Below are 15259 nucleotides of genomic sequence, written 5' to 3' on the forward strand. Positions count from 1 at the left end.
ATATAATTTATTATTTCAGCAAAATATTCTCAGATCCAACTAGAATAAGGTCAAATTATACAAATTTAGCAAAGGCTAGTTATCCTACCTATTCAATTAACTTTAATTTTAAATAATTCAAGACAATTCTCAAAATTACCTTAATAATCGCGTTCTCTTCGCAAAATGACGATTCATCATTCACTACCAGCATAACTGAGGGCTTGTGCTCACAGAATAATACAGATAATTTACTTATTAATGCAAAATTTAGTACCAAAAGGTAATCATAGAAGATACAAAAAAAGTTTCTTTATTTTGATTGCTGATTTTATTTCTTCTAAAATTTACCAAATCTAAAAAATCCAAAATTGAATGCTATTGAATTTCATGTTTATGTAACATATACTATTTATTATATAAGGAATAAAAATTTTATAGTTTTAATCAAAAATAAAGGTGTACTAAATGCATACAAAACAAGGTATTTTTTACTCATCCAAAATATGTTAACAGTGCTATTTATATAATCAATATCCGAATTTCGAAATCATTTTGATGAAATCTTTATTTTAAAATTGAGTTGACTGTTAAAATCACCCGAGAAGAGGGATTATCTCAATGAAAAGTACATAAAATAGCAAACGCACAAGATGGCACTATGCAGCTTTATATTGTTATACAGGATGAACATATAAAATGTTTGGAAAACACTTACTTCGTTCTACAAATGTGTATCTCTTTATATCAAAGATTCTTCTCAAATTATTGAGAGACTTCTCTCAAAAAAAGGAAAATTTGATAACTAAAAAAAATTATGGCATAACCTCTCGTTTTGCATAGATATATATTTACATGGTCACAGAGCTTATTTTCATTGTCAAAACTTAAAAATTTTTAGTGGACTATACCCTTAAGCAGGCATTCAACATAATTGTATGTTTTTGCTGCACTTTCGTTTATATTATCCATCAATTCGCGAATTGTCTCATCACCCCTGACTAGGATGTCGCTTGTTTCACCACTGACAAGGATGTAGCGAATAGTGAACTGTCTAACCATGAAAATGATTTTTAATCAACCGATTTTCTAAAACAAATTTCAGGTCAATTGTAAAATAGAAAAATTTTATAATTTTTACTTATTTAAGTTTGGTAAATCAATTATTCTATATGAATTGATCTGATACTTTTTGAAAAATTAAATTTGAATGGTTTGAAAATTCCAAAAAAAATGGAATAATTTTTTAAAGGTACGGACACTCCCTTCTAACCAAAATTTTGGCTTTAAACTCCAGCTGCAGGCTATACATATTATGCATATGTAGAATACGTAGTTTGGAGAAAATCGGCAACTACAATCTAGAGTTATATCATCATCCAGAATTATCAAAAAAATTTCTTAAATATCACGATAGTGCAATCCAGCACAAGTAGCATATCAGCGCTATATCATAAAACCAATTATATATCAATATAATGCCGTATATTTGATTCAATTTACAATATTGGTATAAAATTGAAGCTAACTTTATCATGCACTTAGTACTAACAAGTTCAAGGATCTCATATGTCTACTACAATTTTAACATTGCATGATGAAACTTGTAATATTACAATGTCTGACAAAGCCCGTAAGAGGCAAAACCGCGGCAAAAGTTCTCAAAATTGAGTGAAGGCTTGGCCATATAAATATGACTTATTTTCCAATTACGTTATATGGCATAAAACTTGGAAGCAATCAGGAGGTTTAAACCAGAGTTGTACCCACAAAATATTTAGCCTGAGAAAAGGACCCATATTTATGGTATAGATAGAATAGATCATAAGAAGTTTAACTTGAGACTTGGGAGAAAAACTGTGCAAATTTCAAAAATGAGAAAATCAGTGAAAATTGATTACTTATTCAATTAATTTTTTAATCCAAAAACGAAAATATTCAAAAATTTTAAAAAATTATCTTTTACAGTCAAATAAGCCTTTTTATGCATTTTTAAATCAGTCAAATCGATTTATTATTATTCTTTAAACTATATTTTTGACAAATATTCCTAACATTTCTCATTATATTATTCTCATTTTTATTATAATAAAAACCTGATTCTAACTTAAATAATATAGCTCAAAAATGCATTGCAATCAAATCACATATAATGTATTTATTAAATTTGGTTAATTTGAAATTTGATATTTCATTTTTTGAATATTTATTGAAATAATGCATGCAATAGTCTGCTCGAAAAAAATAAAACTTATTACAATACGAACGTTCAAAACTTAAGAAATACATTTCCCAAATGATAAAGAACAAAAACTTTATTGGGAATTACAGGCGTGTAGTGTTTTCTTGTTGTGCAGTAAAGTTGACCAAATTTGCACAACTTTTCCTGCAAATTTGCACAAATTAATAACATCATATACTCTAATAATATTTGGAATTTTATGGAAATCCTCAGGGCCAAAGTCAAGATATGAGATGATTGAAAACCAAAAATTGAAATGCATTCATATTTCTCATGTAAAATCCATTTGCATGAGGAACTCTGACTAAAAAACCAAAAAGCTATAAACATGTTAGAAATCTCCAATATATCAAAAGTTGATGACAATGTTTAACTAAATAATCTTAATAAATTTATACATCATGTCCTGTACAATACATCATCAATATCAACTATTCTCTAAATATCTATGCGAGCTCAATAAATGTACCAAGGTATCACCGAATTTTCAACGAAAGGAAATGCAGGGGGTAACACCTCGGAGTGAAGGCAAACTTAATCGCATTTACATTCCAAACATCTTACCAAACTTCCTTTATCGACGTCGTTTAGTTACTTTTGTTCACACGAAAATCTTCCAAGGAAGATTTCTAAAGTACTCACAAAATCTAGATTGAGAGGCGGTCAATGACTTTTGAGGGGAAATTAACGCATGGAATTTAATATTATTTAGGTTGATATTCTTGCTTATTATTTCAGAAAAAAATCTTAAAAATTTCAATATGAAAATTGAAAGCAATTCAAAAAAATTGCTAACATGTAAATTTTAATATCCTAAGCATAATTTCATATTTTGAACATTTTTTATTTTTGTTTAAAACTTAAAATTTTGCGAATTTAATATAATTTATAAAATATAATACGTATATATATTTAAAATACACTAAATTTAATTGTTAATTGACGTTTTTGGGAATGAATTTTATCAAAACATGCCTGAATCCGAAAATTTGAAAGAATGAATTACACAATCATATATGTAGAATTCAAAATACAAACTTAAAGATTGTATACGTTTAAAATTATTCAGATTGTGTTTGATTTCCACTCATTCTGTTTCTTTTGAACTCTAACACTAACATTTCATGATGATTACATGATCCATTTATACATGGTTGAATTGTTCCAGATTCTACCAGAAAATCAATCCAAATTTCTCAATGCATTCATGTTGATTGGACAAAATTTAAAATTTATCAGCCTGTTTCCAGAGAAACTCATATATTCCCTAATGAAATGTAATTTTTGCTACATTTATTTCAATCAAATTTCAAAAAATTGACTGCAGAGCTTGAAAAGGGGATGAATCATGTTGTTATTAGATGTACATATTAGATTTACTATTTCCAAAAAAATGCTCAAATTTGAATAGTTTTTAGAAAATTTGGAATTACACTCCTTACATTATATATAATTAAATGTTTAAATTTTATTTATTTTTCCCTTTTAATTTTATAACTTGCTCTATCAAAACTAACCTCTCAATTGAAGGCCACAAAATCTAAGTAGTGAGGGTACACAAATTTTGTATGGAGTACGGTTCAATTTTTGAGAGCCTCACTACTTAGATTTTGTGACTACCTTAAAATCCGAAACTAGAAATCATCTTCCAAATCGGCAACCCTAAAATATTGGAACAATCAATCTCACTTTATCAAAAGGAAGTATTTAAAAAAATTTAAATGTTTTAAGTTTTAGAAATGAAATTAAATTTAGCCAGCAACGGGATTGGGTGTTAAGTGAATACAATCGCCTGGCTGAATTTTGCATGATTCGATTGTGCTATCCTCGCCAAGTACTTGACCATTAAACAAAAGTATCTGGTTTTCGGCCGGGTAACCTGTCTTTTCCTCAAGCTCTTCCTTCAATTCGCGAATTGTCTCATCATCCCTGACTAGGATATCGCCGTTTTCGCCACTAATAAGGATGTAGCGAATAGTGAACTGTCTAACCATGAAAATGATTTTTAATCTACCGATTTTCCAAAACAAATTTCATGTCACTTTTGAACAAGAAAAATTTTATAATTTTTACTTATTTAAGTTTGATAAATCAATTATGTCATCTTATACATAAATTGAAAAAAAATAAATTTGAGTGGTTTCAAAATTCCAAAAAAAATGGAATTTTTTTTCCCTCAAAATTATTTTCAATAAAAATTTATAAATTTTGTTTGCAATCATTTTATATATCAAAAGAATTCTAATCTGATTGTAGACTTTTCAAAAATTGAGAGATAAAAACACGCAAAAAAATCATTCAATTTGAATTGTTGGGATTTTTGGAAACAAATTATTGATTATTTTTAAAACTTCTAACAACTGAGAAATTATTTCTCAAATAATGGTTTAAACATGGAAGATTTATTTCAAGAATTTTTATCAGAAGATACATCGAAAGTATCAATTTGACTCCTTTATGCAAATTTTTAAATGCACAAAAGAGTTTTTGCACTTGTACATGTTTAAACATATACTGCACTCATAAAAATGGAGGTAAACACCCTTAAAAAGACTTTTTTTATATATAAAGATGTTAAATAAAACATAGTTTAAACAAATATAATAAAAAAAATATATTTTCTATTTTTCTTGGCTTGTCTTCTTTGCTTCATCCTTTACTTTCTTGAAAGGAGAATCATTTTTGCTTCTTTGAGTGTTATCATGTTCTTTCTCAGCCTTTTGTGCTTCATCTTTAATCTTCTTGAAAGGGGATTCATTTGTCTTTGGTTTATCTTCTTCAACTGTTTCTTCATTCCTTTCTTCTTCCTCTTCCTGACTTTTATTTCTTGATTTCTTTCCATCATCAGGGAGAGAAGCAGGTTTGGGAACTTCCGGAACAGGATCAATTCTTTCCACAGCGACTTTGATGACGTAAGGACCTTTTCCATTTGATTTCTTGTTATCGAGTTTTGACAATCTTTCTTCTGTTTCCAAAAGTCTTTTCTCGATATTCTGGAGCCTTGCGCCAATTTGGAAAGGAGAAACACCGTTCCTGTCATCTTCAATTCTCGCGGAATTATAAGTATGTATTGTTTCAATCGCTGATTTCAGTTTCATCCTTATATCTTTCAATCTTCCAACACAATTATGTTCTCCTTCAATCGAATCTTTGATCTCGTTCAGCCTGGAAAGTGCTTGTGTCTGTGCGTGCTCGGCATGGCTGAAGTCTCTCTTCATCGTGTCTTGTAATCTGCGAATGGCAGCAGTGACTTGTTTTTTGCGGTTTGACACTTCTTCATCGACATCGGCGGAAATTGATGTAGAGCCATTTTGTGCCTCGGAATTTAAGTCTTTGGCACTTTCGCTGGTAGCATTGAGGGAGGCTTCCATTCCGGAGTTTAGTTTGGAGATCCTGGCTTTAATTACATCTTGAAGATTTTTTAATCTGTCTTTTGTGTCTTCTGAGCTTTGTATGAGATGTGTCATGGTTTCTTGTGCTTTGCGGCGATTTTCTGTAACTGCTTCGTTCTCTTTCTTCAAGTTTTCCTGTTTTAATGTGATATCTTTCATTCTTTTCTGGCAGTATTCGTTTAATTGATTAATGGCGTCTTCGAACTGGTCCCTTGTCTCGTTTATTCGTGTTGGAATGACTTCTTCTGTGAGATTTGTGATGATTTGTTGTGTTTTCGAAAGTTGAGATTTTAATCCCGAAGTTCCTGCACTTAATTGAGGAGAATCTTCAATCAAGTTACTCAGAAGCTGGACCTTATGCTCTAGCTGGCCGATTTTAGGAACAATTTCATCAAACTGAGAATTTATTTTTGATTGTTGAGTTTTCAAATTATCTGATGTAGTTTCGATCTTTTCGGATATGGCTTTTAATGATTCTTCTAATCTGGCTAGGTTCGTGTCTGTTGCGGCTGATAAATCTGTTAATTTTTGTTTACTCGCTTTTACATCGTCTTGCATTGGTTTGATTTTACTATCGACATCAAAACGAACAAATTTCTCAAAGTTAGCAGCTAATGTATCATATTGCCTCTGTAATGGAGTGATATCTTCAGATTCCATTTGAGCGATACGATCTTTAACTCTATTTAACTGTGTTTTTGCTTCTTCTTGAGAGTGCTCAAGCTTTTGGATATCAGGCTGTAGCTTTTTCTCCATTTCATTGATCTGAGATTCAAGTGTATGCATTTTAACTTCTTGTTGCTGCTGCATTATCTGTACTTGTGAAGTTAACTCTGCTCTAACGTTCTGTATGTCGCTTAAACCACTTGTTGATAGCGCGGCTTGATTTTGATTTTTATTTAATTTCGTAGAAGCAGAAGCAGATATTGTTGGTAGCTTTGGAGCTTCATCTACATTGTCATCCTCATTAACTTCTGGCTCTTCAATGTCATCTTCAACTTGTGCCATTGATTTTACAAGGATTTTGAAAAAAAAACGAATTTTTTTTTTCCTTTCGAAATTCTCCAAAAAAAATCCCGGTAGAAAAACATCAAGCTACATTACATTTTCCTTAAATTAGCAGTATGGTGTTGTCGATTGAGGCTGTTAACATAGAGTTCTTAGGAAGATATATCTTGTGTATTAAAAAAAGTGTTAAAAATTACACATTCTGGAGTGGTGCTCACCACTAAAAAGGTTTGATATAGGTAAGATTTTAGTTGCCAAAGGATAACACTTAAATTGATCGATTTTGAAAATATGATTACGTAAATTAATAAAACTATATCAGTAAAAGATACTACATCATTGTTAAATGCCATATCATCAGAATGGGTATATGTATCTTTCAAAATAATTCATGAATTTTTATAATATGTTTTTTATTCGATATCAATAAGATTTTAAATTATCTTGTCTGAAGGCAGTCTATTTGAAGCTAAAATAGTTAAAATTATTCAAATTTAAAATCTTTATATAAATAATTAACAAAAAACAATAAAGTATCATAGCATAGATATAATATATTTCATGAGTGTGTCAATTTTTCAATGAAATCTTGGTCATTTATTGATGATCTCATTTCAGAATTTTCCAGAATTGGCTGAAGAGCAGAGGAATATGTCAAAGAGTCAGAGGTAAGATTATGGAAAGGTAATTCTAAGTAATCCTCGCATTCATCGATGTCTAATTCTTCATAATTTTCGTAACATTCCTGTAAAAACTTCATTCTCTTTGTTGTTTCAACAGCAATGTTCGAAATCTCAGTGTTTTTCTGGGAAACAGCGAGTTTTGACAGCGCATAACAGTATAATAAACCAATAGATGGTTCGCAGTGGCTGTATCTTGTATAGGAGGACACAAAATACTGCAAAAGGTCGTCAGGAAGAGAAAATTGGTCGCAATAACAAATTGCAGATGCCAAAACCGAAAAAGAAGCGAAAAACAAAGAATCATTCTCAGATTCTATGTATTGCATGCAATCCTTAACGATTTGGAGCACGTTGTTCTTCCAAATTTGAAGAATTCCACATAATACGAAAATTGGAGCTGCTTTTGCTTCAAAGTACTCCTCGCCATCAGCTATCTCATATACAGCTTTAATTATGTCTGGGAGGACTGAATACGAAGTAATTTCTTTCTTCATAACAATAATCGAAATAAATTTCAGAATTCCATTAGAAAACGATGATTTATCTTCGATACTGAGTATTATATTCAACGCGCTTATCAGTAAATCATTAATTTCTAATGATCGTTCCGAAATTGTAGATAATAAATTTAATAACTCCAAATTACAAGCAGATCCTTCAGAATTAAATTGCTCCCCGACAAACTCTATAACAGTACCTGCTATAGAATAAAATTCGTCTGTTGTCGGGTCCAAACTCTCTAAGATACTTGAAATTCCTTCTAAAATGATGGTCCCACTTTGGTTGTCAGAATTTGGGGCAAAAGCAATTAGATAAGAGTTCACAATCGCTTCAGCCATTTGAGAGAACTCATCCTTGAACCATCTGTTGAGCGAACAAAGGATAATTCCGGGTAATGAGTTCGATACAACTGATGATAGGTCAAGAAGTGGGGCAATGATGGTTTGGAGGTCCGAAATGTCTATATCTGATTGAGGATCAAAGGTGACTTGGAACAAATTTGCTGCCAAAAGCCTTGTACAAGGATTATAATCTTCTTTAATGAAATTAAGGGATATTTGGAGCCTCTCTTCCTTGTATTCGGAGATATTGATGAGCCCTGATAGAGAATCGCACTGAATTAGCTCGTTCTCCGTTTGAATTATGTTTATTAAAAATAAAATTAATTCATTATCTTCTTGGAGGTGTGAGGACAGACAACTGAGTATGAAATATATTGTTTCTTCGTCTGAAAAGTTCCCTTGGCCACAAATTTCTTTGATTAACAATAAATACGTCAAATTAGTCGATTTTCGTGAAATTGAATCAATAAAAAGAACAAAAGCTTGTCTAGGAGTAACAATAGCTTTAAATGAATCATGAGATTGAGAAGTACAAAAAGATAAATATTGTTCTGGAATATTTTTAAAAGTTTGTATGTCTTCATCAGTTAATTGCAAAGAAGGAATGATGTATGCCGATAGTACTTCTTCGTTAATGATATTATCTATTAAAACATCGTTCTGAATGTAAATTGAAATAATTCTAATGGAAATTGAGCGCTGGTAAGAATCTCCTGATTGTAATATACGTAATAAACGTTCTAATAGTTCAACTGCGTATGTTTCTTGGAATGAACTGGCAAATTCGCTGAATTCTGATTTAATATTGAGAAAACGATCAATATATTCCAGGAAAAACGTAAGAATAGATGTAATTACGTCTGATTTGAGAGAAACTTCTGATAAAAATGTTAAATAAAATTGAATAATCCTAAAGAAATTTTCTGAAGTAAAAATTGCACGAGATCTCCATAGGTCTATGAGTAAATTAGCTGACAAATAAATAATATTCGAACTTGCTTCATTCATATTCGTTATTTGTACATCAGAAAGTAAAGATTCTGTAATTTGCATCAAAATTAATATGATTTCTTCATTTTCTTTGGTATAAAAACTCTTTTGGCATCCAAATATGAGTAAGTAGTTCGTTAAGTTAAGCAATGATTGAATTATTTTTTCCTTTTTTTGCAAATATTCGATAGATTTGTTAAAAACATATGAAATATCTATAAGCTTATCGGCAAATATCATTTCTAAGCAACTCATTATGTAAGAAATTGAATGGTCAGCAATTTCAAAACTAATTTCAATAAGTTTATCAGAAATGACTTGCTTATCTTGTGAATCTAGAAGATTAAACCGAGTTTTTATTGCTTCTTTAATAACAATGCATATGACATTTGTAAATTGATCATTAAGATGTTGAAGTAAGAAAGAAAGTAACACATCGAATGCATCACTTTGAGTAATAAATTGAAGGAGACTCGAAATAGCTTTGTTTTTGATTCCTTCGTCTTCTGATAAAAAGTCTTGAAATAATTCTTCCATTTTCAAACCATTATTTGAATGATACTATTAAATTTTACATAAGCCACGAACAATTTCTCAGGTGTTTGAAGCTATAGAAGTATTCAATAATTTAAAAAAAATTGTCGGAATTTTTTTTTTAGAATTTTGGAACCATTCAAATTTATTTTTCCTATTGTTGTAAACAGAAATTCATCAAAAGTGACACCTCAGAAAAGCTAAAATATTGAATTTTTGAAACTTTTGATAGAGCACGTTTTTAAATATTAATTAAAGTAAATGTATATTTTGTAAAGATTCTTTTTAATAAAAAAATAAAATTTTGAAGAAGAACACAAAATCTTCTGAAAAATAATATCACATAAACTCATATTATTTTCTAATATATAACTATTTTATATAAAAATCAAATTCAATGATCTTAAAAGCGAAGGATAAACCTCAAAATTTACGAATATAATGAGTGGGAATATAATGCTTATCTATCATAAAACCATATGAAATATCAATTTTTGCTTTACGCCTATTCCCACTCATTATATTCGTAAATTTTGAGGTTTATCCTTCGCTTTTAAGGGTATAGTCCACTAAAAATTTTTAAGTTTTGACAATGAAAATAAGCTCTGTGACCATGTAAATATATATCTATGCAAAACGAGAGGTTATGCCATAATTTTTTTAGTTATCAAATTTTCCTTTTTTTGAGAGAAGTCTCTCAATAATTTGAGAAGAATCTTTGATATAAAGAGATACACATTTGTAGAACGAAGTAAGTGTTTTCCAAACATTTTATATGTTCATCCTGTATAACAATATAAAGCTGCATAGTGCCATCTTGTGGTTTGCTATTTTATGTACTTTTCATTGAGATAATCCCTCTCTCGGGTGATTTTAACAGTCAACTCAATTTTAAAATAAAGATTTCATCAAAATGATTTCGAAATTCGGATATTGATTATATAAATAGCACTGTTAACATATTTTGGATGAGTAAAAAATACCTTGTTTTGTATGCATTTAGTACATCTTTATTTTTGATTAAAACTATAAAATTTTTATTCCTTATATAATAAATAGTATATGTTACATAAACATGAAATTCAATAGCATTCAATTTTGGATTTTTTAGATTTGGTAAATTTTAGAAGAAATAAAATCAGCAATCAAAATAAAGAAACTTTTTTTGTATCTTCTATGATTACCTTTTGGTACTAAATTTTGCATTAATAAGTAAATTATCTGTATTATTCTGTGAGCACAAGCCCTCAGTTATGCTGGTAGTGAATGATGAATCGTCATTTTGCGAAGAGAACGCGATTATTAAGGTAATTTCGAGAATTGTCTTGAATTATTTAAAATTAAAGTTAATTGAATAGGTAGGATAACTAGCCTTTGCTAAATTTGTATAATTTGACCTTATTCTAGTTGGATCTGAGAATATTTTGCTGAAATAATAAATTTATCGCCGATTTATGAAAATTTCTCTGATGGGACCGACTCGCTGAAACGTATTAGTGTTAATGGTAACTTGTCTGAATTTTCAAATTTTTTTCGAAATCCAAAAAATCACAAACAAAAGCATCGAAATTAGATTTGCATTTAAGGTTTTCATTTTTTATTGGAAAATAAAAATATTTTTTCCCCAATAAAGTTTGTTTTTACTTTTGAGAGGAATAGAAACGTTATTTTGGAATTTTGAAAAGACAGAAATGTTCCATTTTTAATGTAGATTCTAAAATGGGGTCAAATTTTTGATTGAACCGTTATCCATTGAAAAACCTCGATTTTAAAATGTTATTCCAAAATATTCATCTAATGATATAGTATATATTTATTAATTACCCAGATTTTCCTTACTTTTACCACTCCCCATGTAATTTCTGGGAAAACGATAATTCATTTTTTTTTATGGATGAATAGATCGTTTTCCTAGAAAGGACCTCATATCTCTGGCTAAAAAGAGTGTCAGATCCTAAATAGGTTATTGATCTAGTGTACAAATCCAATAAAAAGCCTATTTTTTGGCTTTTTTGGTGCTCATTTTTTCGAAGATCTACATGAATATGGGGAAACCATCGGATTTTTTTTGGTTAACCCACATCTTCATGTAGTATGGACTATCTTTCCTCGAAGGACCTCTTTACGGGTGTAAAAACTCATAAAGTTCTCAAAAGATTCATTCTCGATCTCCATGCTGAAAGAATTTACAATAAAAAAGAGATCTACGCATCAAACTACAGCCATAAATGAACTGAACCCCTAAAGCTCAGCTCTTAGTTTATCAAAAACGTCGAAATCCTTCTCATTGCAATCAAATTTTCTCAATAACTCATAAGAAAAATCGAATTTTGATTAAGCCGATGTTATAGGTATCACAAATACTACAAACTTGAGCAATATCGAAATTGCCAGCAAAAGTTTGAAATTGCATTGCTCATATTTGTTTTGTAAACTAAAAATCTGCTTATATTATTCATTAATTTTTTATATATTATTCATATACTTTAATAAAAACAATACTATTTCACCTTAAAAATGAATTTCATAAGTCAATATTATTTTTTTGAAAATGTATCAATTTTCGATTAAAACAACATGAGAATAAAATTTACGCAAAATTATTTTAAAAAATGGTTTTAAAAATTTACAATTGATTAAGAATAAGATTGCAAGAAGTTTTGAAGTTTAATTTTAAGAAAAAAAATTCGGATATTATTCATGGATCTAAGTAATCTGATATTTGAGTATCGGCACTATGCATAAAACATATATTTATAGTTTTGTTGGATTTTTATGATTTTAAATATATTCAAATTTGGCAATCCAATAGATTTTTAAAAAAATAGGTAAATAAAAATAGATTACATATGCAGCAGATTTAGAACATGAAACAAATCTTATAGTGACCCAAAAAAAATTCATGATCCAAAAAAGAAAAAAAATGGCTAAATAGGAATCAAACCTTGGCATAATGAATCATTATGTCGGATGTTTACACTACACTGGCAGTTCAAAAAATACCCTTGGTGGTTCTATTTAATAGCTACTCCCAACGATAGGCGGTGTCCCCAGCTTTAGAGGGGGTGGTAAAAGTAAGGAAAATCTGGGTATTACTTTTTATTCAATTTTCACTTTTGGCGGGATTTCATTTTTTTGTTGTTGTATGGGCCATATTGTTCACCCAAAACGGAAAACAAAGGCAATGCATAACATTTTACTCCACGAACGTCGTCGACTCTCAGCGCGACAGATGCTTGGTGCTTGCATAATGACCGGAATGCCATATACAAAAGGTGCTCGCTTTCTTTCTCTTTGTGGAACTAAGCCCCCTGTGAAGAGTGGTGTCATGAGACAACAGAGATTTTGTGACGATAAGATTAGAAGACTTAAAAGTATTTCCCTAATGCTGTCGAGAAAGTCCTTCAGTGGTTACTTATCCATTGATGCAAGATGGACGCACAGGCGAAACTCGCCAAGTTGTACAGTAACTGCGCTCGATGCTGTCACAAAAAGAGTTCTTGCATGCGTGAACATCAACCATATTGGTGGAAACAGACAGCATGCTCAGTATTCCGGAGCTTCCAACAATATGGAAAGTGCTGGAACTCGAATCATCTTGAAGCAATTAAAGAAATACAATATCTTGAAAGATGTTAAAGAGATTATTAAAGACCGAGATAACAAAAGTGTCTCTGTCTTTAAAGAATTTGGCGTCTCTCATCTTGAAAGATTCGATCCAGGTCATGTATCAAAAAATATCTCAAAAGATTTTACAAAGTTCTCAGCTTCTCATAAGACAGTTGAAGTTTTCAACGACAAGACTCAGAAGATTGAAAAAATAGAGAGACCTTTCTGGGGTCTGAATGCAAGCCTAAGTATGTGGCTTTGGTCATGTTTTGCCGAAGAAAATATTGACAAACGTACGAAAATGTGGGAGAATTGTGTCTACCATTACGTAGGCAATCATTCTTTTTGCGAACCGCACAATTACAAATGCTTTGAATGGCAAAAAGGTGTCAATTCGATCCAACTTCAATTCATGCTCTATGACTGGGTTCACAAATGGACACCCATAGTTTCCAAAGTTTCTTCCATTGGATCTACCTGCATGAATGAAGCGTTTAACTCCAAAATTGCATGCTATTTGGACAAATCAAGAGCCTGGAAGAACATTAACATTAGAGTTAACGTTGCAATCTTAGAATGGAATGATCCAGAGCATTTTCTCGGAGATATACAAAAAGCATTACATCTTCCCCACTTCCAGAAGATTGTGTCAAATCATTTGAAGAGAATTGTTACTCCAAAATGATATTGAAAAAAAAACTGTTACAAAAGGTTCTAAAAAACAGAACAAATACAAAAAATCATTCAGAGTGTACCAGGAGGAGATTATCAAGTTTTCAAGTCCGAATGGGAATCAGAAGACGAAGACATTGATGACTTTGATTAACGAAAATTACATTTTATTTATTGTTTTTGTTTTTAATTAAATTATTATTATGCTCATTTTCTTATTTTGATTTTTTCTCATTATGATATAAATAATTTATTAATGCATTTATCCAATAATTATGCTATGATATTTTTATGCCTTATTTCATTTCTCTTATATTTGATAATCTGGTAAAATATAGTTCAGACTATAATCATTTTAGATTATTGATATATTTATATAGGTTAGAATAAAATTAGTTTCATTTTCTACTTTTATTTTGAATTAATAATTTATAATATCAAATATTATGGCGTAACCTCTCCTTTAAAATATAGATATATATAGGCCTATAAAGTTTATTGGCACTCTCAAAACTCTAGAATTTTGAGTTTACTATTACCTTAAGATCATTGAATTTGATTTTTATATAAAATAGTTATATATTAGAAAATAATATGAGTTTATGTGATATTATTTTTCAGAAGATTTCATTCTATATGCCTATGAAAAGTACTCTCAAAACTAACTTTTTCCTAATTATAATTAAATCTAGAATATTGTATTATGCTTAGTATTATTTCATTTTTCTCATTCAATTTAGAATTTACAAATGTCAAAAAATTGAGAGTTGTCACTTTTGATGAATTTCTGTTTATTACACTATATATATTAGATCGATTCATATAGCATAATTGATTTATCAAGTTTAAATAAGTAAAATTTTTTAAATTTTTCTTGTTCACAAGTGACCTGAAATTTGTTTTGGAAAAGGCGGTTGGTTAAAAATCATTTTCATGTCTGGACAATTCACTATTCGTTGCTTCCTTGTCTCTGGTGAGAACTACGATATCCGTGTCACAAACAATGAGACAATCAGCGCATTGATGGAAGAGCTTAGCTCAATGACTGGCGTTCCAGTCGAAAACCAGATGATTTTGCTTAATGGATCATTACTTGACCCAAGCAGCACAATCGAGTCTTGCAAAATTCAGCCAGGTGATAGCATTCACTTAACAATTAATGTCGTTGGTGGATACTAAATTTACTAAAATTTATTTTATTATGATTTTTTTTTAACTTAATCTCTTTGTTTTTCTTACAAAAGTATCTCCAAAACACTCGAAATCTTACACCCTTTTAAGATTCCTTTTTAAACAAAAAAAAATTCA

At 30.0% G+C, this 15259-nt stretch overlaps 4 protein-coding genes across 4 annotated transcripts, besides 5 other annotated features; 1 reads left to right on the plus strand and 3 right to left on the minus strand.

The window, feature by feature from the left end:
* Nucleotides 1–870: 870 nt before the first annotated feature.
* Nucleotides 871–892: a mobile genetic element.
* A 3012-nt stretch (nt 893–3904) lies between these two features.
* TVAGG3_1001810 (ubiquitin-like family) lies at nt 3905–4215 on the minus strand (the record flags this gene model as incomplete). Its single annotated transcript, XM_001303894.2, has 1 exon — nt 3973–4215. One exon carries the CDS (start codon nt 4213–4215, stop codon nt 3973–3975), a length of 243 nt encoding a protein of 80 aa, XP_001303895.1.
* Nucleotides 4216–4803: 588 nt separating this feature from the next.
* TVAGG3_1001820 (uncharacterized protein) lies at nt 4804–6745 on the minus strand (the record flags this gene model as incomplete). The annotated part of the gene is made up of 1 exon (XM_001303895.1): nt 4843–6621. One exon carries the CDS (start codon nt 6619–6621, stop codon nt 4843–4845), a length of 1779 nt encoding a protein of 592 aa, XP_001303896.1.
* A 136-nt stretch (nt 6746–6881) lies between these two features.
* On the minus strand, nt 6882–9743 carry TVAGG3_1001830 (armadillo (ARM) repeat-containing protein family; the record flags this gene model as incomplete). Its single annotated transcript, XM_001303896.2, has 1 exon — nt 7181–9673. One exon carries the CDS (start codon nt 9671–9673, stop codon nt 7181–7183), a length of 2493 nt encoding a protein of 830 aa, XP_001303897.1.
* An 85-nt stretch (nt 9744–9828) lies between these two features.
* Nucleotides 9829–9866: a mobile genetic element.
* Nucleotides 9867–10227: 361 nt separating this feature from the next.
* Nucleotides 10228–10249: a mobile genetic element.
* A 2611-nt stretch (nt 10250–12860) lies between these two features.
* Nucleotides 12861–14487: a mobile genetic element.
* A 224-nt stretch (nt 14488–14711) lies between these two features.
* Nucleotides 14712–14748: a mobile genetic element.
* Nucleotides 14749–14878: 130 nt separating this feature from the next.
* Nucleotides 14879–15170, plus strand: TVAGG3_1001880 (ubiquitin-like family; the record flags this gene model as incomplete). The annotated part of the gene is made up of 1 exon (XM_001303897.2): nt 14885–15130. One exon carries the CDS (start codon nt 14885–14887, stop codon nt 15128–15130), a length of 246 nt encoding a protein of 81 aa, XP_001303898.1.
* Between the last annotated feature and the right edge of the window lie 89 nt (nt 15171–15259).

This window comes from Trichomonas vaginalis, chromosome I (genome assembly GCF_026262505.1).
Source record: "Trichomonas vaginalis G3 chromosome I, whole genome shotgun sequence".
Taxonomy (NCBI): Eukaryota; Parabasalia; order Trichomonadida; family Trichomonadidae; genus Trichomonas; species Trichomonas vaginalis.